Genomic DNA, 23,426 nt, shown 5'->3' on the forward strand with positions numbered 1-23,426 from the left:
TTCCACCCACCTGGCAGGCCAGCGTTCATAAACAGGTCAGTTACACAAACCTGGTGTCAGACTGTAGCTTTGACAAGACTCAAGTCAGGACACAGGAGGCTGGCTTACAAAAAAGGGGCTGAAACACACACTCAGGCACAACTGCTGTCAAACACACTTACACTGGCAACAGAAACTACATAGACAGGAGTGTGAGACACTGCTGATCTCAGGGTAGCAGGGATTAACTACAGGAGGCGAAGTGAAGAAGAAAAAAACCTGGATGGACACCCTCTGCAGTCTCAGTGGCCTGGACCCTCTCTGGGTGAGTCTCAGATAACTGATGGAGAGATGTAACTCTAATGCTTGTGAGGTAACAAAATGTTACCTCATCCATTTCTGTTATTAATGCCCCTTTATTCTTGTAAGTGATCAAGGTTTTTGACAGTAACAGCCATTTGGAGTCATGCATTTCTCATACAATGATTCACTGACTAAGATTGAATGCGGGACAGAATGGGAACCTTAAATGTTAAGTTTTAAGATTATCCTGTTTTAGGCACACAACCTGTGTTACATGTGCAAGAACATATTTTGCAATTGAGTAAAATGTTTATTTGTGTGCTTTAACTTCTCAGTGTGTTTACATTCAAACAGCCTTGTTCTGGTATCATCAAGAGTGTATAGTGTGTGTACTTTAGCCTATATTTTGAACAATGATTACAGATTGGATAACCAGTGTTGGAACTCAGGTTAATAATAAAGATAAATGCTGACCTTCTCTTATTTTGCGTAGTATAGTAGGTCATTTAAAATCAGGTGTAATGATATTGGTATGTGTGAAAGAGCCAAGCAAATGTTGTTCCAGGCCCTGTGCCCACTAAGGTTCTCCATGGTACAGCCTACTCATTTAGCAATATTTACCATTTCACAATGACGGTGGAACAGATGATGCACATTCAATAAGTAACTGACCGCATTTTGTCAGAATGATTTCAAAATGCAACATTTGCATTCCAGCTAACAAAAAAACATTCTCAGAACGTTCTCAAAATTTGCAACCAAAGCATTCTTGCAGTAACATTAACAGAACAATCTTTACACAAATATACAATGTAATTTAAACATCACTAATGTTGTTTTAAATAATGAACAGTTAATGAATCAACAGTTTTAAGTTTAGTTTAATTAAAGGCTGTAACAAGAAAGTTCACTCATATTACCATGAACTGGAGAAACTACAACCACCAATATGACAAAATGAATCCCGCCTTCTAAATAAAAAAGCCAATTGTCAGTTGGCACAGTCATCGCATCACCGGAGCTGTCATTCCCACAGAAACAGTCAGTGAAATATGACCGCCAAGTGAACCTACTTTCCTTGAAAGGGACTTCTGTTTAATAGTTTCCATGATTCATTAGGGATCCAAAAATTATGTCTGTCTTTAATTGCTCACCCTCATGTCATTCCAAACCCATAACACCTTCATTCATTTTCAGAAAACAAAAGAAGATATTTTTGATGAAATCCAAGAGCTCTTTGACCCTGCATAGAGAGCAACACAACTATCCTGTTCAAGGCAGAGAAAGGTAGTAAGGCCATGGTTAAAATAATCCATGTGACATCAGTGGTTCAACTGTAATTTATGTAGCTATGAAAGCTATTTTTTGTGAGCAAAGAAAACAAAAATAACGACTTCATTGAATGTGCGTCAAAGACTGACACGGAAGAGAAGAAATTGTTGAATAAAGTTATTTTTGTTTTCTTTGCACACAAAAAGTACTTTCATAGCTTCATAAACTTAAGGTTGAACTACTGATGTCACAAGGACTATTTTAACGATATCCTTACTACCTTTCTGTGCCTTGAACGTGTCAGTTGTCTATGCCTTGAACGTGTCTGTCTATGCAGGGTCAGAAAGCTCTCAGATTTAATAAAAATATCTTAATTTGTGTTCTGAAGATAAATGAAGGTCTAACTGGTTTGGAACGACATGAGGGTGAGTAATTTATCAATTTTTAATTTTAATTTTTGGATGAACTAACACTATAATGTATTTTTGTTCAATCCTGTGTAACCCAGTGAATGTTATCAGGATTGTTTGTATAACCTAAACATTTTTTCTAAAAAGTACAATAACTTCAATATTCCTGGAAATTATGTAGATAACTTTTAGTAATGTAATAGGAACATAAGAACAACATTCTTACAATATTAAACATGTCAATTTTCGCCGTTAGAGGGCGCATATTCAAAACAAACAAAAAACAAAGATGTAGTCTGATGATGCCATAATTGAGTGTGGAATCATGGGAGTTGTTGTCTTCATTCTCACAGCCGATGCAATCTGACAGGACTCGGGCAGAAATCATGTTCATTAATGAGCTAATGTATAAAAGACTTATTTAGGTCACTGTATTACGAATCAGGGTGGGGCTGAAAGTCACAGAAGTGAAACAAGGACGCTGGAGCGATTGCTAATGAAGAACAAATGTGATATACAGCTTGAAAGCAGCGGAGCTTTATTATGTCACAACCGCTTCCGCTCCTTCCGGTCATGCATATTTTATCATATTAGATACATTTGACTGTGTTGAAAGTTGTGGTATAATGCTACTCTGTGCGTTCGACACCTGTCTAGTAAAATGCAAAACATATTATAGCGTCTTTGGGGTTTCAATGTTGTCTACAAAATAAAACCAGAAAAATCGAGGGTGTATGATGTCATTGGCAGGCGACGCAAACGGTCTGTTACACTAGTTAAAACTGCTTATTTCTCTGGATTTAAACATTATTTGAAACATTTGGGATAAATAAGTACACATGTCAGCAAAATATAAATATAAATATTTTAATAAAAAAATCTTACATATTGTGCCTTTAAATCATTAGCTGGGAAAACATGTGGAATGAGATGAAGTCATAAGCTCATGTCTATTGAAGCATGTCTGACAGCTGCAATCTGGCTGAACCTTTTGAACCTTTATTTAGGACTTCAGTCAGACTTGTTATGGCTAGCATGAGAGATTGTTATTAGCTTCTCATTGGCCATTTCCAAAAGAAGTGACCAGAGATTTGTGAATTGCAAGCCATCCTCACAAATATCCTCCAAATAAATTTAAACATCAACGGTGTCATTTTTAAACAGTTTTTAAACATAATTTGTGCTGACCGGCAGTCTGAACTCCTACACTCGCAGGAAGGGTACACACACCATTCTGAATCACTTCCTGAGACTGTGGTTGCCATTGGATTTAGACCAGTGCAAACATAGTCTTAGAGGATGCAGGATGGGTAAAAGCTGGTGTCTTTATGCTCTATTGAACTCCCTGTGGAAAATTGTGACTGTGCTCTGCCACGTGAACGAGAATCTCTTTCCCTTCCTGGGCCCAGACCGCAGTACACCCCCTCATAGATGAGGACATATCCTGACCAAAACAACAACGTAACAAACCAAGTGTCTCATCCTGAACCTGTAGTATGAGTCTGGACTGCACTTGCAGGGTTTTAGATACTGGTCTAAATAGAGGATATTGCATTATGCATTATGATTGGTCAGATCGCCTGTCAATCAAACTCAAAATGAAATGTAAAGATTCAATCAGTGAAAAAGCATCTTTTGTGTGTCATGTAAGAAAGAAGTTTGGAATGGCAAAAGGCCAAGTAAATATGATTATTTTTGAGTAAGATAAACCTCAGGCAATAGCTGTACTGCTGCATGTACGTGAACAAACAAGCTTACACAGAGATGTGCTTGGCGCTCATCACCCTTCTCATAGTGCATATGGGGTTTATATTATGGCTTGCCAAAGGTGCACTTCTTACACACTGCCATACCACAGGACTCCTTCTAACCAGCATGCAGTATTTATCAGAGCTGTGCCATTGCCGAAATAACCACAGCATAAAACACAGCCAAACAAGTTCTCATCAGTCCAGAGAAAGTTTAAAAGAAAAAAAAAACAGCTCTACAGCTGCATTTGGACATCAGCCTGCTTTCCACCATAGAAAGGCCAGAAATAACTAAGGAGATACAGTGTGAATTACTGTTGTGTGAATAGAATGAGCCTGTGAAATTCAGCTTGAGAGAGAAGTCCTGGCAAAGATGCCAAACTGGGTTTTTGGCCAACTTTGATGTAATCAAAATGCACAGAACAGCATTTTCATCACAGACCACAGCTTTGCTTTCCTTTGCTTTAAATACATTTACAAACTTAGACTATCACTCAGCAGAACCAATGTGCACATGTTGTTACTCAGCATCAATACACATTAACACAATAGGCTTTGAAAATTGGTCTGCTGTTGCTGATGCTTCTCAGTGAAAACGATATCTGTTTGCAACAATGAAATGTTGAAAGTAGTTTTTTTTTAGTGCATGCTACGTTTGTAGAATTAGTGATTTTTTTACAATCAGAATGTGGAATCCTATTAAATAGAGCCAAATAATAATAATAATAATAATTTAGAATGACATGTCATATCACTGCCTCAAGTAAAGTTTAGTGTACACTTGTGGAGGCACAGTTTTTTTTCCTGTCATGACTTAGTAATAGCAACCAAGACAAATCCACCTATACTCATCATAAACCCAGTTGGCAAACAAAGTGACATTTCAAATCACAGAAAAACAGTGAAGATTTATTACAGGAGCTTTACCTTTCACCTTTGTGCTACTTCACACAATTTGTCTGTTGCAAACACAACAGCACTGCCAGTGAGCTAATATAAATCACAAACAAACAGAGCCATTTGGACTGAACAAACACTGGGGAACATCAGTGGACATCAAGGAATCTGATGACTTATGTTTTTTTTTTTCACAAAGTACTTCACTATGAGTGCAAAGAGTGAATACAATCTAATAAGTTGTTAAATGTGCATAAGTAGTTGTTAATAATTACACAATCACTCCTGACTAATAAGCTAAAGTGGACTAATGGTGTAACATTGTGTTTTCAGGACTGGAATGTCACATGGTACACACCACACCCAGACCTGACCCAGTGCTTCCAGCATACAGTACTGGTGTGGTTCCCCTGCTTCTATCTCTGGGTTTGTGCCCCTTTCTACTGCTTGTACCTCAGATTCTATGACAATGGACGCATATCTACATCCAGCCTCTGCTGTGCCAAGACGGTGAGTCATACTGGTCATATCAATACTTGACTTCTACTTACCACCTCTATAGCTTAGACATAAATATACAGTGCCTTGCGAAAGTATTCATACCTCTTCATTTTTTTTTTCTTCACATTTTATGTCGCAGCTTTATGTTAAACTGCTTTAAATTACTTTTCCCCACATCAATCTACACTCCATACACCATAATGACAACAAAAATCAGGTTTTTAACATATTTGCAAATTTATTAGAAATAATTAATTTAATAATTTGAATAATTAATAATAATATGTAATAATAATAATAAATAATTAATAATTAATCATTAATCATTTGAAATTTAACTCAGGAGCATTCATATTGCTTGTGGATGTTACTACACTTCAAGTAGAGTTAACCTGTGGCAAATTCAACTGAATGAGTATGATTTGGAAAGTCACACACGTCTTAATAAAAGGTCTGACAACTGAAAATGCATATCAAAGCAAAAACCAAACCCTGAGGAAAAAGCTCAAAGTAGAGCTCAAAGACAGGTTTGCGTCAAGGCACAGGTCTGAAGAAGAGTTCAGAAAAAATTCTGCTGCATTAAAGGTTCACACAAGCATGTAGCCTCCATTATCCATAATGGGAGAAGTTTGAAACAATCAAGACTCTTCCTAGAGCTGGCCTCCTAGCCAAACTGAGCAATTGATGGACAAAGGCTTTGGTTAGAGTGGTGACCAAGATCCTGATGGGCACTCTAGACTTAGTCCTCTTCTTAGTGAAGACACATGAAAAAACACTTGAAAAAAGCACCTAAAGAACCCTCAGACTGTGAGAAAACAAAATTTTCTGGTCTGATGAACCTCAAATCCAAGCACTGCTACCAGGCACTGCTCATCACCTGGAGAGTACCATCCCAAAAGTAAAGTGTGGTGGTAGCAGTGGCTAGGACTTGTCAGAGTAGAAGGAAAGCTCAACACAGCAAAATATAGAGATAGCCTTAATGAAAACCCAATCCAGAGCATTCAGAACCTCAGACTGGGCAGAAGGTTCATGTTCCAACAGGACAATGACCCTAAGCACGCAGCACTAGAGTGGCTTATAGACAACTCTGTGAATGTCCTTGAGTGGACCAGCCAGAGCCGGGGCTTGAACCCAAACATTTCTGGAGAAACCTGAAAACGTGCATCTGGCCCCATCCAACCTGACAGAGCTTGAGAGGTGAAGAGGTGAAGAGATGAGGAGAATAATAGCAGATTGCAAATGCAGATGTGCAAAGCTTGTCGCATCATACCCAAAAAGACTTGAGGCTGAAAAGGTGCTTCGTTGAGGGTATGAATACTTATGCAATGTATTTTAGTTTTTTTATTTTGAATAAATTTGCAAAGCTGTGACAAATCAGTTTTTGCTTTGTCATAATGGTGTGTGGAGTGTTGATTGATGTGGGTAATTTAAAGCAGTTTAACATAAGTCAGCTACATAAAATGTGAAAAAAATGAAGGGGTATGAATATTTTTGCAAGGCTCTGTAGCATCAATCAGCTCAAAATCTCACAAGTTATTGCTATGTGCATGGAAATGTTCAAAAAGTGACACTGTTATACCGTTATGCTTTTCTTTTGAAATTTTCATTAGAGGAATGTTTCTTGAGCAAAAATATTCAGATAGAAACAAATTAAATTAAATTATAATAACACTGCACTATAACACAGTTTTTACTGTATTTTTAATCAAATAAATGCTACATAAATGCAAGTTTTAGGGGGGAATGACACCTCAGTGTTGCAGTTAATGCTTACATGTCTGTGTGTACGTGTTGTAGGGTTTGGGCCTCTGTCTGGCCTCCTTTGGTTTCCTGGAGATGGTCTATCTGCTGGTGGAAAGGAGGAGAGACATAGAGCGTCACATAGTCTTTCTTCTGAGCCCTATAATTCGCAGCCTTACCATGGTAAATCACAACATTCTCCTGAATCTCCACAATAAAAATTATATTCGTAATTACATGTAAACGGTGTAAAAGTACAAGGTAACATTTCTATTAATGGCTGTTAAGACCGTATCAACATGTTGATTCAGATTATGTCTCTTTTTTTCAATGGGACTCTTTAAGAGGATAGTTAAGATTTATGATCTGTTATATTTAAGCTTGAATGAACAAATCTCTTTGTGGTTAGACGTCTGGCAGAGGTTTCCTGAAGGGATCAGGATAAATAAGCCTCTTTTACCTCTGGTCATAGCAGACAGCAGAGTCAACAGTGGTTGTAGTAAATTACTTTTTTTTTTTTCTCTCTCTCTCAGATCTGCCCAACAAGATAAAGTCCTGACACAGACTAAACATTCATCATAGACTTTGCATACTAGTTTAGAATCAATACATTTATACATTTTGGTTGAGAGATTTTTGTATCAACATGTTTAAGCTGCCTAATGGTATTCTGTCATGTTCTTCTAGTGTGTTTCAGATTTCTCTATATTGACCACAACTAGCATACTGACCGAAATACACTTTGTCCTCAGATACTGGCAGTGTTGGTGATCCACTTGGAAAGGCTGAGAGGCTTTCGTTCCTCCATCTTTCTCTTCCTGTTTTGGGCGCTAGCAGTGATCTGCTCGCTGGTGCCTCTCAGAGCCAACATACAAACCATCATAGATGAGGTTTGTGTAATCCCAGTATATTCAACTATTGTATTTATATATCTAAAAAATGCTGTTATTTTTTCATGCCGAGTTCAACCCGAGTTCACCCAATATACAGCAAGGCCAGAAAGTGTTAGCGTTATAAATAAATAATACAAAGCTTACACTTTTTCTAGCTGGAATGTTGCACCAATATAATTTGTAATTACAAAATACTAGATTTGTAGGCATTTATTCTTTTCAACCCCTACCGTATATGGTTTCTGTTATAACAGCCATTAATGGTGCTTTGAGACTAAAGTGACTAAATAAGTGAATTTGACTTCTTGCCCTAAACTATGAATCTCTAGCAGTACAAAATGCCTATGCTCTGTTATACTCCCGTCACGCCATGCGTAACACGGGCTCTCGCGTGGTTTTTCTAATGAATGTTACTCAATCACAGTCTCTAAATTTATCTGTGTTGTGTCTGAGAGACTAACACAGCAGTGCATAAACAGAGTGCTTACAGATGGTGCTCTTCTCAGCGTTGACGTCTGGGCGGCCTGACGGTTTTCCCTTTCCACTTCCCTCAATGCCCTCTTTGTCTGGAGCAGAGGCTGTTCTGAGACCAGTCACAATCAAAGCTGGTGCTTTTCCAGACAGATAGGAAAAGCCGCATACGTCTGCGGATCCCCATACTGTTTCCCTCAGTCTGTCTGTCTCTCGCCTGCTGTCATGCTCCCGCTCCATAATTATTTTATTGCATCTTGTCACAGACGCAACAATCAACATCTTGACACTGGAGAGGGAAATATACATGTAGCTCACATTCAAAGACAGTTTGCACACATACTGAACGTGGAATGTATAATCTTTAAGGTTATGCGGATATTTGTGAGCCTGGACCACAAAACCAGTCTTAAGTTGCTGGGGTATATTTGTAGCAGTAGCCAAAAATACATGGTATGGGTCAAAATTATTGATTTTTATTGATTTGCCCCAAAAAATTTGGAAATTAAGTAAATGTCATATTCCATGAAGATAGTTAGTAAATTTCCTGCTGTAAATATATCAAAAGTTCATTTTTAATTAGTAATATGCATTGCTAAGAACTTCATTTGGACAACTTTAAAGGTGATTTTCTCAATATTTAGATTTTTTTGCACCCTCAGATTCCAGATTTTCAAATAGCTGTATCTTGGCCAAATATTGTCTTATTTTAACAAACTATACACCAATGGAAATCTTAATTATTCAGCTCTCAGATGATGTATAAATCTCAGTTTCGAAAAATTGACCATTATGACTGGTTTTGTGGTCCAGGGTCACATTTTGTTATATATTTATATTATGTGGCTACCAGAACTGATGAATAATGATGAGAGTGTGGCAAAAAAACAGGCTCAACCCATAGGCAATTCACTTTACAATAGTTTGCAATTGAAAAAAACATCAACATTTAAAAATAAATAAATAAATAAATAAATTTTGGGTGTAACCCTGCTGAAAAAAAGAAACAGAAACCATCACAGAATTTGTAATGGTTATACTGGTTATAATGGAATCGTACTGGTTTTAATGGAAACTGTAATGGTTTCTACTGATGATTGGTCGCCTTCTATTGGTGGCTTGTTAAAAAAACGAAATCCTAATAGAATACGTCTCCAAACACACTACAGAAAACCATTTTAATGGTTAAAATGGTTTGATTGTTTGCAATGTTTGTAATAATAATTGTAGTAGAAACCAATCTACCTGGAGTAGCCATTCTAGCATTTCATACAATCACTCCTTTTACAGCACATTTAGTTCACGAATGTATAATAAAATTTGAGTTATATATTTCATATTTAAGACTTAAATTAAGCATTAGCCACTTACTTTTCAACTATCAGTCTACTCCTTCGAAGTCTAAAGTTCTGGTGATCATATTAATCTTGGTTCTTCGTTCATTTTAGTCATGACACTGAATCATTTATTGCAATTTGTGAACTGATTCAGCTGATTAGCAACTAGCTCCACCCAATTCCCACCTCTTTGCCCATTTTCGATTATCCGGGAGTGACATGCAGTGACGTGATTCCAAGATGGCGACGGCCGATTCCCACCCACTAAGAGCTTCAAAAATGCTCTTCAGAAACCTACGGGTGACATCATGGACACTATGTCCATATTTTTTACAGTCTATCCGGTCGCGTACAGTCGCGTCCGGTGTAGACACGGTGTAAGACATTGTGAACTGAAAGTGAAAGCATTCCAAAATGACAAAACTGACATTTGAAAACATATACTTGAGGTAAAATGTAGGCCACTTAAGTACAGTAAGGAAGTAAAAATACAGTAGGGAAATATATAAAAACAATAATGAAGCCTGGTACAACTCAGTGATGACAGTCCATAGGTTTACATTGGAATTGAAACTTGGTTTGTGGTGAGATCTGTTGTGACCTAAATGAGCCCTCTGCCAATGGGCATCAGGTCCAACAGCAACAGCAAAACAACTAGCGCTTGGTCCTCTCATACCACACTGTGGGAGGATATGTTCCCTGACCAATTTGAGTTTCTCCAAACGGTTTAAGCGTACAATGTGGCGGATAAATAATCACAGTATCCAGCATTGTGGTGTGCAGAGTTTGGACTGTGACCATTTGAGTAAATGAAGCTTGTGTTTACATATTCTTAAAGAGGCCTGCGCTGCCACTTTCTCTCAGATCGTGGCCATTTGACACAGTTTCTGTGAAAAGCCCATAGGAATGGATGCCCTCGGTGGCCCCTGTAAAACTTTCAATAGCAGCTCGAGGCCTCTGGCAGGACAGCTGTTTTGAACCTAAAACCCCCCGACCTCAGCATATTTTCTTTCTAACAAATTTTGAACCTTGTATCGAGCACTACACAAATAGGTCAAAAACAGCATGGTGAACTTTGTCCCAAACAGCAACTGAGAATACTGTAAAACAATATGACAAACAGAAGCATTAATAATTACTCATTTATTTTAGAATTTATATTCTAAAATATGAATATTAATATCAATGTTATTATTTTAAATACTTCACATTAGGCCTCATAGATCATCTACAAGTTTTGGCAGTTCTAGCTGAAGTCTATTTGTTGTGACTGAATGCTTGCTGAAGGTATACTCTTAGAAGCTGTGAAAGAAGAGTTTGGGTCTGTTGGCATAAATATATGTCTGTATTTTTTACCATGATTCAGAAGCGTTCATAAAAAGGTTTGTTGTGTCATTAATCCCGGTTTGATGGAACATTTAAGTCATTATAATAAGCTGAGGTCTTTGAAAGGAAGGGAGGGGAACAGCAGGCAACATCCCCAAACGAACACTCCCCACATCAGCCACCAGTCCCACCTACGCACACTGCGGTGAGACAAAGTGGGTGGCTGATCTCGGATCAGTCCTGGTGCTAGGGCAGACGGAAGAGAAAATATGGATATGATCCCAGAGGAAGCATGCAGCTTATGTGGTTATGACTCCTTGGGAAATCCCTAGCAAATGTGTCTTCATCACTTATGTGTCTAGTTGGTTGTCTCCACAGAGGCGGAGAATCAAAACATGGAGTGTTATTTAATAATTCATTTAACAAGTAGTTCAATTTGTCCCACAGAAACAATTGTTTATTGTTTATTACAGCTTAGGTCAGGGGTTTCAGCAGGAGGTAAGCATATACAGTGCCTTGCAAAAGTATTCAAACCCCTTGGAGCCTTGTGTTAACCTGCTTTAAATAACATTTTACACATCAATGTACACTCCATACACCATAATGACAAAGCAAAAAACAGCTTTGTAACAACTTTGGAAATTGGTAAGAAATGAAAAAAAAAAACTTAAATGATTTGCATAAGTATTCATACCCTTTTCTGGGACACTTGAAATTTTAGCTCAGGAGGATTCACATTGCTTGCAGATGTTACTACACTTCAGCTGGAGTTAACCTGTGGCAAATTCAATTGAATGGGTATGATTTGTAAAGGCACACATCTTAATAAAAGGTCTAACTGCTGAAAATGCATATCAGAGACAAGATTTCGTCAAGTCACACTTCTGGGGAAGAGTTCAGAAAAAACTCTGCTTCATTGAAAGTTCACAAAAGCATGTAGCCTCCATTATCCATAATGGAAGAAGTTTTGAACAACTAGAACTCTTCCTAGAGCTGTCCACCTGGCCAAACTAAACATTTGACGGAGAAGAGTCTTGGTTAGACTGGTGACCAATAAGCTAATAGTCACTTTAGTTGAGCTCCATGATCATATATGCAGATGGGAGAAACTTACAGTAGGACACTACTGTACAACACTCCACCAATCGGGTCTTTATCGCGGTGTGGCCAAACTCAATCCTCTCCTCAGTGAACACACCTGAAAACCCACTTGGAATTTGCAACAAAGCACCTAAAGAACTCTCAGACTGTGAAAAACAAGATTCTCTGGTCTGATGAACTTCAATTCCAAGTATCATGTATGATCATCACCTGCGCAGTACCATCTCAAAAGTAAAGTATGGAGGTAGCAGCCTCGTGCTGTGGGGCTGTTTTTCAGCAGCAGGGACTGAGGGCCTCGTCAGAGTAGAAGCAAAGCTCAACACAGTCCAGAGCATTCAGAACATCAGACTGGGCAGAAGGTTCACCTTCCAGCAGGACAATGACCCTAAGCACACAGCAAGAGTGGCTTATAGGCAACTCTGTAAATGTCCTTGAGTGGCCCAGCCATTGCCTGGCCTTGAACCCTATCAAATATTTCTGGAGAAACCTGAAAATATCTGCCAGCCCCCATCCAAGCTGACAGAGTGTGAGAGGTGAAGAGGTGAGAAGATGTGCAAAGCTTGTCGCACCATACCCAAAAAGACTTAGGTACAAAGGTGACTCAGGTTAAGGTGCTTCATATAAGTACCGCATTAATACTTATGCAATGTACTTATTTCAGTTTTTTAATTTTAATACATTTTTTTTTAAAAAATAAAGTTGTCAAAAATATGTTTTTGCTTTGTCATTATGGTGTATAGAGTGTACACTGATTTGGAGAAAAAAAAAAAAACATTTTATGTTATATACTAGTTTATCCAACATTACACCAATAAATCACCAATAAAAAGAAACATTTGTGCTTCTAGTTGCATTAAAATGAGTGTACCGTATTTATGTGATATGCTCCACATTGCTTTACTGATAACCAGTCATGTGTGTTACAGGGTTTCTCTGCAGATGCGATGAGATTCGTGGCATTTTTCACATTCTTCTCCCTCCAGTTGGCTCAGCTCATCCTCAGCTGTTTTGCTGATCAGCGCCCAGCAACTCTTAAACCTGTATATGTAAAGGTACAGTTTTTTCTGTGTTATGATGGATTTTGTTCACTTAGTATATGAATATTTGGAACACATTGAAATAATAATACCTGGACATATTGGTTTTTCCACTAGAACCCATGTCCAGTTGAGGACGCTTCTTTCCTTTCAAAAATACTGTTCTGGTGGTACGGCAGGTAGTCATATTTTTGTCTCTCATCATTTCATTGACTTCTTGTAAAGGTCTGCAGAATAAAAACACACAAGATACTGAGAAAAACATATTTGTGCTCCACAGATTGGTGGTAAAGGGCTATCGCTCACCTTTAAAAGCTGAAGACCTCTGGTCTCTACGAGAAGAGGACACATCTGAAAAAATCATTTGTGACCTAGAGAAAGAGTGGGCCAAGCAATGGGCCAAAATGCAACAGTAAGACACCTGCTATTTCCTTAACTGCATGTCTTCCATCCTGAGTTGATCTCTGATTTATGACTGTTGTTCACACGTATGAGATTCGCTCAGTAAAATGTGATGTCAGTAGTTTGCCTGTTCATAATTACTGATGTATTTGTATTATTATTTACTTTAATTTGCTTTGTTGCAACAATGCTTACAGAATACTATACCAGAGAATAAAATTTGAATAAAAATGTTGTGTTTTCTCCATCAAACACAGGCAAGAGAACGCACTGAATGGAGCACAACCCCTTGGTCACAAACTAAGCGAGCAGAAGCAGCTGCTCAGAAAACTCCATAAAGAACAAAGCTCAGGCTTCTGTCTGCTCCGGACCCTAGCCAAAAACTTTGGCCCATACTTTCTGACTGGAACTCTCTGTCTGGTCATTCAAGATGCTTTCATGTTCTCCATACCACAAGTGTTAAGGTGAGAGAAGCATTAATGAAACTGCATACAGCATGTGCATACAGTTTAAGATATACACTGCCGTTCAAGTACATTAAAAATTACTATTCCCTTTTTTATATATATATATATATATATATATATATATATATATAAAAATGTAATCTGTTCTTGTGATGGCAAAGCTTAATTTTCAGCATCATTACCCCAATATTTAGTGTCACATGATCCTTCAGAAAACATTCTAATATGCTGAATTGATTATCAAGAAACTTATTATCAATGTTAAAGGTTGTGCTACTTTACTGTGCTATTTTACAGTAGTACAAAGTGCAAATGTGCACAGTTACTGATTGTGAAAATGTTATCAAATTTTAATAATCATTTTTAGTATTATTAATTTCCTTCAGTGTAAAAATAAATGTTGTTAAGGCTAAAATATATTTTGGCATCTGGGAAATCTATATCAAAGCAGCTATTTTTAATGTTATTTTTAAAGAAAACACATGGCAGTGTTCAAATGTAGAGCAAGACCTTTAGCACACAATGTAAAGTGAACTCGTTGCCCTTTCTCAGTAGAGTGTGAACTTTCATTACAGACAGGAATAACAGCACATCCTGCTGTGGTGCAGCCACACACTGTTAATTACGTCCCATGCACCACAAGTCCACGACACTTAGGAGAGTCTGCACACTGCAGCATCATATTCTTTGCGGCTGAGCTATACCTCTGAAAAGGCAAACAAACTGGATTTGGATCATCAAATTAAGCCACTCCGTCTGGCATATAACAAGCCAAATGCACTGTGGTGGGTTCACTGCTCCAGAACCACAGCGATCCTGCATTCTGAGAAACTTTGATGCATGGAGATAATATTGTCTAGGCCCAGCTGGTCCAGGAAGTCTCATATTTATAGTCATTAAATATATTCACATTCCAGTTTCTTTAGGTGTGGCTGAAGTCAGACGAACAAAATACTGTTTTTACAAAAATGGTGTGCCATTGTTTGGGTCTTGGTAAATGACAATGTTTGTTTCTTGTTCTTCAGTCTACTGCTTGGCTTTGTGAGGGATGAAGATGCCCCCTTGTGGAAGGGTTACTTCTTTGCCTTCTTGATGTTCCTGTTGTCTTGTCTGCAGTCCCTGTTCAACCATCAGTACATGTACACCTGCTTCACAGTAGGCATGAGGGTTAAAACTGCAGTTATGGGCCTAGTTTACAGGAAGGTGGGTCTTTGAACTGTTTGCTAGCAAATGTAAAGATGCATATAATGGTTCTCACATTCATTCTGGTCTCCACAGTCTCTGGTCATCAACAGCGCGGCTCGCAGAACGTGTACAGTTGGAGAGATAGTCAACTTGGTTTCGGCTGACACCCAGAAACTCATGGATTTCGTGGTGTACTTCAATGCAGTGTGGGTGGCCCCGATTGAAATCACCTTGTGTCTTTTCTTCCTCTGGCAGGTGAGATGCTTCTAGAAATACAGACAAAATTTATGTTCTCCCCTGATGAAAAAAAACAAAAAAACAACAGAACCATCACAGAGATTCTAATGGATTCCACTACAAATACCACTACAAACATTACAAACCATCATTTTTTAACCATTAAAACCATTAAAAAATGGTTTCCTGTAGTGTGTAGTAGTGTTTCAAGAAGCCACCAATAGAAGGCGACCAATTACCAGTAGAGACCAATAGGCACCATTACATTTTCCAATAAAACCAGTACAATTCCCATTATAACCAGTAAAATCATTACAAATTCTGTCATGGTTTCTATTGTTGTTTTTTTTAAAGCAGGGTTGTTTATTATTCAAAAAAATGTTGGATTGTTGTACTGTCAGAAAAAATGCACAAAAATTGTATTTTTAGGGATACAACAGCTTGTCACTGGGACAACATACCTTAGCAAATACTAACTATGAACATTTTGGTGGCAAAAAAGGTACAAAGATGTCCACTTAAAGTCTGTCTATTAAATATTCTGAGTTTGTCACACCACAGAATAGCAATAGCCCAATAGCAATTTGAGGGCGGCCTACAGGTAAACACGTTTCAGGGGGTAAAATATTTTATCGAAACATTTTTTTGGCAGGGTTCCCCTGGTAAAATTTGCATTTCAGGGGCTAAATTATTGGGGTTGTGTTAACCCACGGACATGAAAAACAACTTGCGGCAACAGTGTCAAAGTAGCCCAATTCTACGGGCAACCGCGGACTTGGCAACACTGCTACAACACATTAAAGAGCCATAAAAGGGTATTTATTGTCTGAATTTCTTAAAATAATATATTTTGAAAAGCTGAGACTGTTTAATACCAAAAGTAACCTGCTCTGTCTTGTCTGTCACCTCGTTGTCTCTTTACTCCGCAATGTATTTTTCACTGCGTGAGAACATGATGTGTAGCTTGAGAACGCCATGGCTTGTCTTTGCAAAGGGTCAGTTGGATTTACACAGCTATACAACAGGTAATATGCATTTACGTGACAAAGGCATTGCTAGCTAGCAAACTGTAGGCTGTAGTAACTAACGGTAATGACAGTAACACGCGATTGTCAGGGGAAAGAAGGGTTGCCAGGTTTTTACAAATTGCTACTCCAAACTAGCGGACGAACCACTGATGTAAATGCGCTTCAGTTATAGTTTTAGGGGAAGGAAGTATTATAGTGTTAGGGGAAGGAAGAGTTGCCAGGTTTTGCAAACCTGGTAGTGGTTGCTACTCAAAACTAGCCCAACTGCATTTCGGAGGAGGTCCCCCCAGCAAAAATCACATTCCAAGGGGTAAAATGTACATTATTGGCAGGGTTTTCTTGGTAAAATACACATTTTTGGCAGGGTTCTCTTGGTAAAAATCACATTCCAGGAGCAAAATATCAAGTTATTGGGGTTGCTTCAACCTGTGGACATGAAAAACAACCTGCGGCAACAGTGTTTAAATAGCCTAATTTTACGGTAAAACTGGAGACTTGGCAACACTGGGGGAGGGGCTAGCTTAGTGGCTCCAGTGCGTCATCGAGACCTACCCAAAAAAAACTTAACCCTAACCGAACACAAAAATCATGAAAAACTGTTTAACATTCTAACTCCTCAATTCATTACTACATAGTTCAGAGTCTTTGTAACATGTTTTTTAGCAATACATTTCTAACATTTATAATGTGTTTAGAAACAATTATCTGAATTGCCCTTATATGGACTTTAAGGATACTGCCCCAAGGACAAGCTGTTGAACCCCAATTTTTATTTAAACATCTAAAATTCATTCATTTAAATGTCTCACCTCTGTACAGCGCCTCGGCCCGTCTGCGCTGGCTGGCATTGCCACTGTAATTCTCATCTTCCCTTTGAATGGGTTCATTGCCAAAATGAGAAGCAAGCTCCAGGTATGGTCTACAGTATATTGTTCCATTTAGTCAAATAGATGATATTTCGTGATAATATGTTCGTGCTGTGGCGACTGCTTCAAGCCTACAAATGATTTAAAATACGAGCATGTGGACAGTCTATCCTTTGATGCTCTGATGTTATGAACATGGTAAAAACCACAGGATTTTGCGTTGCTGTAAAATTGAAAGTGCTTTGTCTCAAACATCCAAAGAATTGAAACTCGACCATATTGGTTCCCGTCTGGTCTCGTAAACAAGTTTGCTTGCGTGATTCTCAATTTCGCATGTGTTTTAACCTGTTTGCTGCTCTCAGGAAGTCCAGATGAAGTACATGGACGGACGCATTAAGCTTATGAACGAGATCTTGAGCGGAATAAAGATCCTGAAGTTTTACGCCTGGGAGAACGCCTTTAGAGAACGGGTTCTTGGCTATAGGGAAAAAGAGCTGAATGCTTTGAAGAAGTCTCAGATCCTTTACTCCATATCCATCGCTTCCTTCAACTCCTCCACTTTCTTGGTACATTTCATCATTGTCGTCATCTGAACACATTCATATAATTCTAACAACTGAGTAGATTTATCATGTACACCACTTTGCCTTCAGATTGCATTTGCCATGTTTGGGGTGTACGTGCTGATTGATGAGAAGCATGTTCTGGATGCTCAGAAGGTCTTTGTGTCCATGGCTCTCATTAACATTCTCAAAGCTCCACTCAGTCAACTGCCCTTTGCAATGAGCACTACCATGCAGGTGAGTGGCAGTACTGTCATGCAAACATTTGAATGTTTATGTGTTTATATTAGCATATTTTCAAGGAATTTGTTTCTTTGTTTCTTCTTGTTTCTAAGGCTGTGGTTTCTCTCAAACGCCTCGGGAAATTTCTCTGTCAAGACGAGCTGAAACTGGAAAGTGTGGAGAGAGTTCTCTACCATCCTGGTGAGTGCATCAGCATGTCTTTGTTTTCAGACTTTCCTCTGACATACAACAGCTTTATAAGCTACAGATGACCAACATTTTTATACATGTTGAGCAATACAGAGATTTTTCTCTATTAACGTGATGGTGGAGTTCTAATTCAAAAAGCCATAACAAAACCGGCATGCCAAAAACAAAAATAACGAGTTACTAATCTGCCAAAAAGACCCACCTTAAAGGATATATTTCCAGTTATTCTGCAAGACAAGCTTACTTGAATTTAAAAGCTGTAATTCAACAAACACTACAAGGAAATTTTGTGGCCATGAGGTGGGTGTTGGTAACGGCTGAAATGCGTATGATGACTTCATTTAGCGGTTAGTGAACGGGAATTTTCAGCTTTGGAGCTGTAATTATATTTATATAACTTTTCCACATTTTTGTGTTAAAAGTCTATTTTAAAATCAATTTATTAAAACTGCAACTTTTTTATATTAAAGGTCAAAGAGAAGTTTTTGTAAAAATGCTTCTAACTTTCTCTCTACTTCATCATCTGAATACCACTAATAACAGAGCCAAGTCATTAATGTTTCATGGATATTTAAAAAACAATGGAAACGTATTCATCTAAATAATTACCATCAACTCAAATGATTTTATGAGCCTCAAATCCAAAACACACTTACAGTTTATAATACACAATACACAAAGATCGTTCACCCCAAAATAAAATTTCTGTCATCATTTGCTCACCTTCAAGTTGTTCCAAACCTATATGACTTTTTCTTTGAAACTAGCCTGTTTTTGAAATCTGAATCTAAATCTGAATTCCCATCATGATAATTACTAATTTGGATCATGATAAATATTCTGATCAAGTTTCTGAAACAGGTTAGTTTTGGTGAAAACTGTTCTAGACTGTTTCTCTCACAAAGCTATAGGTCTTCACATTATTTATTAAAATATGCGGTGAGTTGTATGGGCCACTTTTATGATATTTATATTTTAGTATCTCTGTCTTTTTTGAAGCTAATATTAATGGCAACGGCACTGAAAAGTATGAATACTTCACTGAAAACAAAACCAAAAAAAGGTACTTGTGACTTTTTTTCCTCGTAATTTCGAGTTTACATCTCGCAATTCTGAATTTTTTTCTCAGAATCATGATATATAAACACGCAATCGTGAGTTATAAAGACAGAATTAGGAGGCAAACTCACAATTCTTAGAAATAAGAAATTATTCCTCAAAATTACTCTACATAAACGCAATTGCAAGTTATAAAGTCAGAATTGCGAGATATAAACTCGGAATTCTGGCTTTTTTCATTAAAATGATTCTATATAAACACAATTGCGAGTTATAAAGTCAGAATTGCGAGATATAAACTCACAATTCTGACTTTTTTCCTCAAAATGATTCTATATAAACGCAGTTGTGAGTTATAAAGTCAGAATTGTGACATAAACTTATCTTGCAGTTCTGACTTCATTTCTTGCAGCTGAGTTTATATCATGCAATTCTGAGAAAAAAAGAAGTCAGAACTGTGAGATAAAAAGTCACAATAACTTTTTACATTTTTTTTTAAACTCAGTAGCGGAAACGGGCTTCCATAGCAAAGACCATGAAAAAAAATCTTTTAATATTCTGCAGAATAGAGGAAGTCATAGAGGTTTGGAATGCAGTGAATCTGTAACAATGAAAAGCTCACCTCTTTATTTCATTCTTTTGTCAGATGTTGATGGTGTTGTTATTGACAACGGTACTTTCAGCTGGTCTAAAGATAACACACCATGTCTCAGGAGGTAGGCGCCTTTGAATATATTTATCAAAATATATTTTATACTGTAAATTAAAATACCTGCTGAAAGACATCTGTAGGCCCACCATTCCTAAATATATGAAGATAATAATCTGGCAATGGTTCATTTCTGCAGGATCAATGTCAGAGTGCAGCGGGGTTCACTGGTGGCTGTGGTAGGTCATGTGGGCAGTGGAAAGTCCTCTCTTCTTTCAGCGATGTTGGGAGAAATGGAAAAGAAAAGTGGCCATGTCACAGTATCGGTGAATCATTTGGAAAATTACTAAAAATATATTGCCATCATCCACATATTCCACATATAATTTTGCTAAAACTTTCTTTCAGGGCTCTGTGGCTTACGTGCCTCAACAAGCATGGATCCAAAACGCCACTCTCAGAGACAACATTTTGTTTGGGCGTGAGAGGAAAGACAGCTGGTACCAGAGAGTGTTAGAGGCCTGTGCTCTTCTACCAGACCTGGAAATCCTACCTGCAAGAGACACCACAGAGATTGGAGAAAAGGTGAACACTGACTATTAAGTCTTTTAAAATTCTTTTAAAACTTTTTCAGGGTATCAGGGTATAAGTCATGGGTAAACTCCAACTACATTTTTACAATGTTCACAGGGGCTGAATTTGTCAGGAGGCCAGAAACAGAGAGTGAGTTTGGCACGTGCAGTCTACAGGAAGGCTGATATCTACCTGCTGGATGATCCCTTGTCAGCTGTGGATGCACATGTGGGTCAGCACATCTTTGAAAAAGTCATTGGCCCTAACGGAGTTCTTAAAAATAAGGTAAGAATTAAAACACGAGATAAAATGTGACCTCAAAATGTATTATGTGAAAAATTATGAATTCCAAATTAAAATAGCAAATAGGATGCAGAGTCATATTTTGAATGTAAGAAAACAGAATTCAGCTTGTTTTTGAAAAATGTTTAAAAAGGTTTATTGGCTAGACAGACAGATTAGATAACTGGAATTTAGCAAATTTGGATGTAGCCAATTTAATTCAATTTCCAGCTCTTGAATTGAAAGGGAACCTTTCAGGCTTAAAGGATTAGTTCACTTCCAGAATAAACATTTCCTTATAATTTACTCATCCCCGTATCATCCAAGATGTTCATGTCTTTCTTTCTTCAATCGAAAAAAAAGTAAGGTTTTTGAGGAAAACATTCCAGGATTTTTCTCCATATAGTGGACTTCAATGGGAACTAACAGGTTGAAGGTCCAAACTGCAGTTTCAGTGCAGCTTCAACAGGCTCTACTACACAATCCCAGCCAAGGAATAAGGATCTTATCTAGTGAAACAGTGTCATTTTCTAAAAAACAAAAAAAACAAAACAAAAAAAAAACAAGACAATTTAATTTATATACTTTGACCACAAATGCACTAGCTTGCCCTCACACATTACATAACCCTGTATGCGTGACATTGGCAAAGTACCGCCCCAATGTTTACAACACGAACGTTCAAAGAAAAAGGAGGAGAAAATGAGATGAAATTTTTCCACTTTCCTTAACTTTTTGAATCAAAGCACACAGATAAAGAACTAACCAACGTGACTTTTCCAACATGATTAGACGCGCATCTTATTGCTAGTTTTTTTTTTTTTTTTTTTTTTTTTGGAAAATGACCAATCGTTATGCTCGTGCACCGATTGCTCAGATCATGTACAGCCCTTTGAAGCTGCAAGGAAACTGCAGTTTGGACCTTCAACCCACTGGTCACCATTGAAGTTTACTATATGGAGAAAAATCCTGGAATGTTTTTCTCAAAAACCTTACTTTTTTTTTTTTTTTGGACTGAACAAAGACAGACATGAACATCTTGGATGACATGGGGTTGAGTAAATTTTTATTCAGGAAGTTAACTAATCCATTAATAAACTAACTAACTAGCTTGCTTGATGATGCTCTCCAATGCTTGCTAAAAACAGACTCGTATTCTGGTGACCCATGGGCTAAGCTTCCTGCCCCAGGCTGACCTGATCCTGGTGATAGAAGATGGAGAAATAACGGAGATGGGCTCTTACGCCGAGCTTTTGAGTAGGAAGAACGCCTTTGCAGACTTTGTGAAAGCTTTTTCCGTTAGCGAACGCAAGGAAAGTGCCACTCACAGAGGTAAGATAAAAGAATGAGTGCTGTGCATACCTGATGACTTCCAACAGAAATACAGTTAAAAATGCAGATTCACCTTGTTTTAGGGACCAGAAAATCAGTATCTCGTCTCAGCATGACAGACTTCTCTATTGACCTCTCCCAAGAGCAACTCATCAGGTAAAAGTAATCAAGTTTTGAAAACCCAAATGCAAATGCAAATGCAAATGCAAGTTCTGTTGAAGAGCACATATTTACCTTTCTGTCAATTTTGTTTAATGAAGTGGAGACATGGGAGGTGCCAGTATACAAACCATGGAGGCCATATCTGACGCAGAACAGGAGCAGGACCAGGAGGAAGTTGGAAGACTCACCCAGGCTGACAAAGCTCACACAGGCAGAGTAAGTAATAGAGCCACATCAACAGACGTTTCAAACAATGGGTAGACACATCTAAATATACCTTCACACGTAACTCAGTACCAAAGGCCAAAGATTTGGAGTGGCAGGTCAATTTGAAAGTTCAGATACAGGTCAGTGACAAGGGTGTCAGATACTTTCATGTCACCACAGGGATCTAATTTTAACCCCTGATTACAGGTCTTTGAGCTTCATTGTTCTGAACACCATAATATACCCTGAATGTGCATTATATCCAAAGTGTTGTTCCTCACACGTTCTTCTTCACACATAGGTGAAACTAGAGATGTATGTGGAGTACTTCAGGACCATTGGCTTGGCCTTCATCATCCCCATCATCTTCCTCTATGCGTTCCAGCAAGGTGCCTCACTGGCCTACAACTACTGGCTAAGTCTGTGGGCAGATGACCCAGTTGTAAATGGAACACAGGTCGACACGGATCTCAAGCTTGGCGTTTTTGGAGCTCTTGGCTTTGCACAAGGTTTAAAATCCCTCATGTTTCTCAACCCTCATTGAGTGTCATTGAACGCTGTCTTGTTCTAAGTCATTAACTATCTTATTGTATTGCAGGAATTGCAATTTTTGGCACTACTGTGGCAATTTCACTTGGTGGAATTATTGCTTCCCGTCATCTTCATTTGGACCTTCTCAACAACATACTTCACTCTCCTATGTCGTTCTTTGAGAGTACGCCCAGTGGTAACCTTCTCAATCGTTTCTCTAAAGAGATAGATGCCATTGATTGCATGATCCCTGATGGACTGAAGATGATGCTGGGCTACGTGTTCAAACTTCTGGAGGTTTGCATTATCGTGCTGATGGCGACTCCTTTTGCAGGAGTGATCATACTGCCACTCACTCTGCTCTATGCCTTTGTCCAGGTATGCTACTAGAGATTGCTCAATATGTGCGAGTATCATAACAAGGGGTGCCAGTCTG

At 38.1% G+C, this 23,426-nt stretch overlaps 1 protein-coding gene across 1 annotated transcript in view; it reads left to right on the forward strand.

Annotated features, from left to right (window-relative positions):
• abcc6b.2 (ATP-binding cassette, sub-family C (CFTR/MRP), member 6b, tandem duplicate 2) overlaps positions 1–23,426 on the forward strand; it is a 27,702-nt gene continuing 4,276 nt past the window's right edge. The window contains exons 1-23 of the mRNA XM_051101907.1: positions 1–304; positions 4,943–5,119; positions 6,908–7,033; positions 7,603–7,740; positions 12,905–13,030; positions 13,133–13,194; positions 13,296–13,427; positions 13,675–13,881; positions 14,910–15,087; positions 15,163–15,324; positions 17,154–17,246; positions 17,563–17,766; positions 17,854–18,000; positions 18,099–18,186; positions 19,901–19,970; positions 20,103–20,229; positions 20,312–20,488; positions 20,594–20,761; positions 21,907–22,090; positions 22,174–22,246; positions 22,351–22,468; positions 22,761–22,968; positions 23,058–23,368. Of these exons, the coding sequence (XP_050957864.1) occupies positions 263–304; positions 4,943–5,119; positions 6,908–7,033; positions 7,603–7,740; positions 12,905–13,030; positions 13,133–13,194; positions 13,296–13,427; positions 13,675–13,881; positions 14,910–15,087; positions 15,163–15,324; positions 17,154–17,246; positions 17,563–17,766; positions 17,854–18,000; positions 18,099–18,186; positions 19,901–19,970; positions 20,103–20,229; positions 20,312–20,488; positions 20,594–20,761; positions 21,907–22,090; positions 22,174–22,246; positions 22,351–22,468; positions 22,761–22,968; positions 23,058–23,368 (3,318 nt within the window). The 5' untranslated portion in view covers positions 1–262. The remainder of the gene's footprint in view (positions 305–4,942; positions 5,120–6,907; positions 7,034–7,602; positions 7,741–12,904; positions 13,031–13,132; positions 13,195–13,295; positions 13,428–13,674; positions 13,882–14,909; positions 15,088–15,162; positions 15,325–17,153; positions 17,247–17,562; positions 17,767–17,853; positions 18,001–18,098; positions 18,187–19,900; positions 19,971–20,102; positions 20,230–20,311; positions 20,489–20,593; positions 20,762–21,906; positions 22,091–22,173; positions 22,247–22,350; positions 22,469–22,760; positions 22,969–23,057; positions 23,369–23,426) is intronic.

This window comes from Labeo rohita, chromosome 3 (genome assembly GCF_022985175.1).
Source record: "Labeo rohita strain BAU-BD-2019 chromosome 3, IGBB_LRoh.1.0, whole genome shotgun sequence".
Classification (NCBI taxonomy): domain Eukaryota; kingdom Metazoa; phylum Chordata; class Actinopteri; order Cypriniformes; family Cyprinidae; genus Labeo; species Labeo rohita.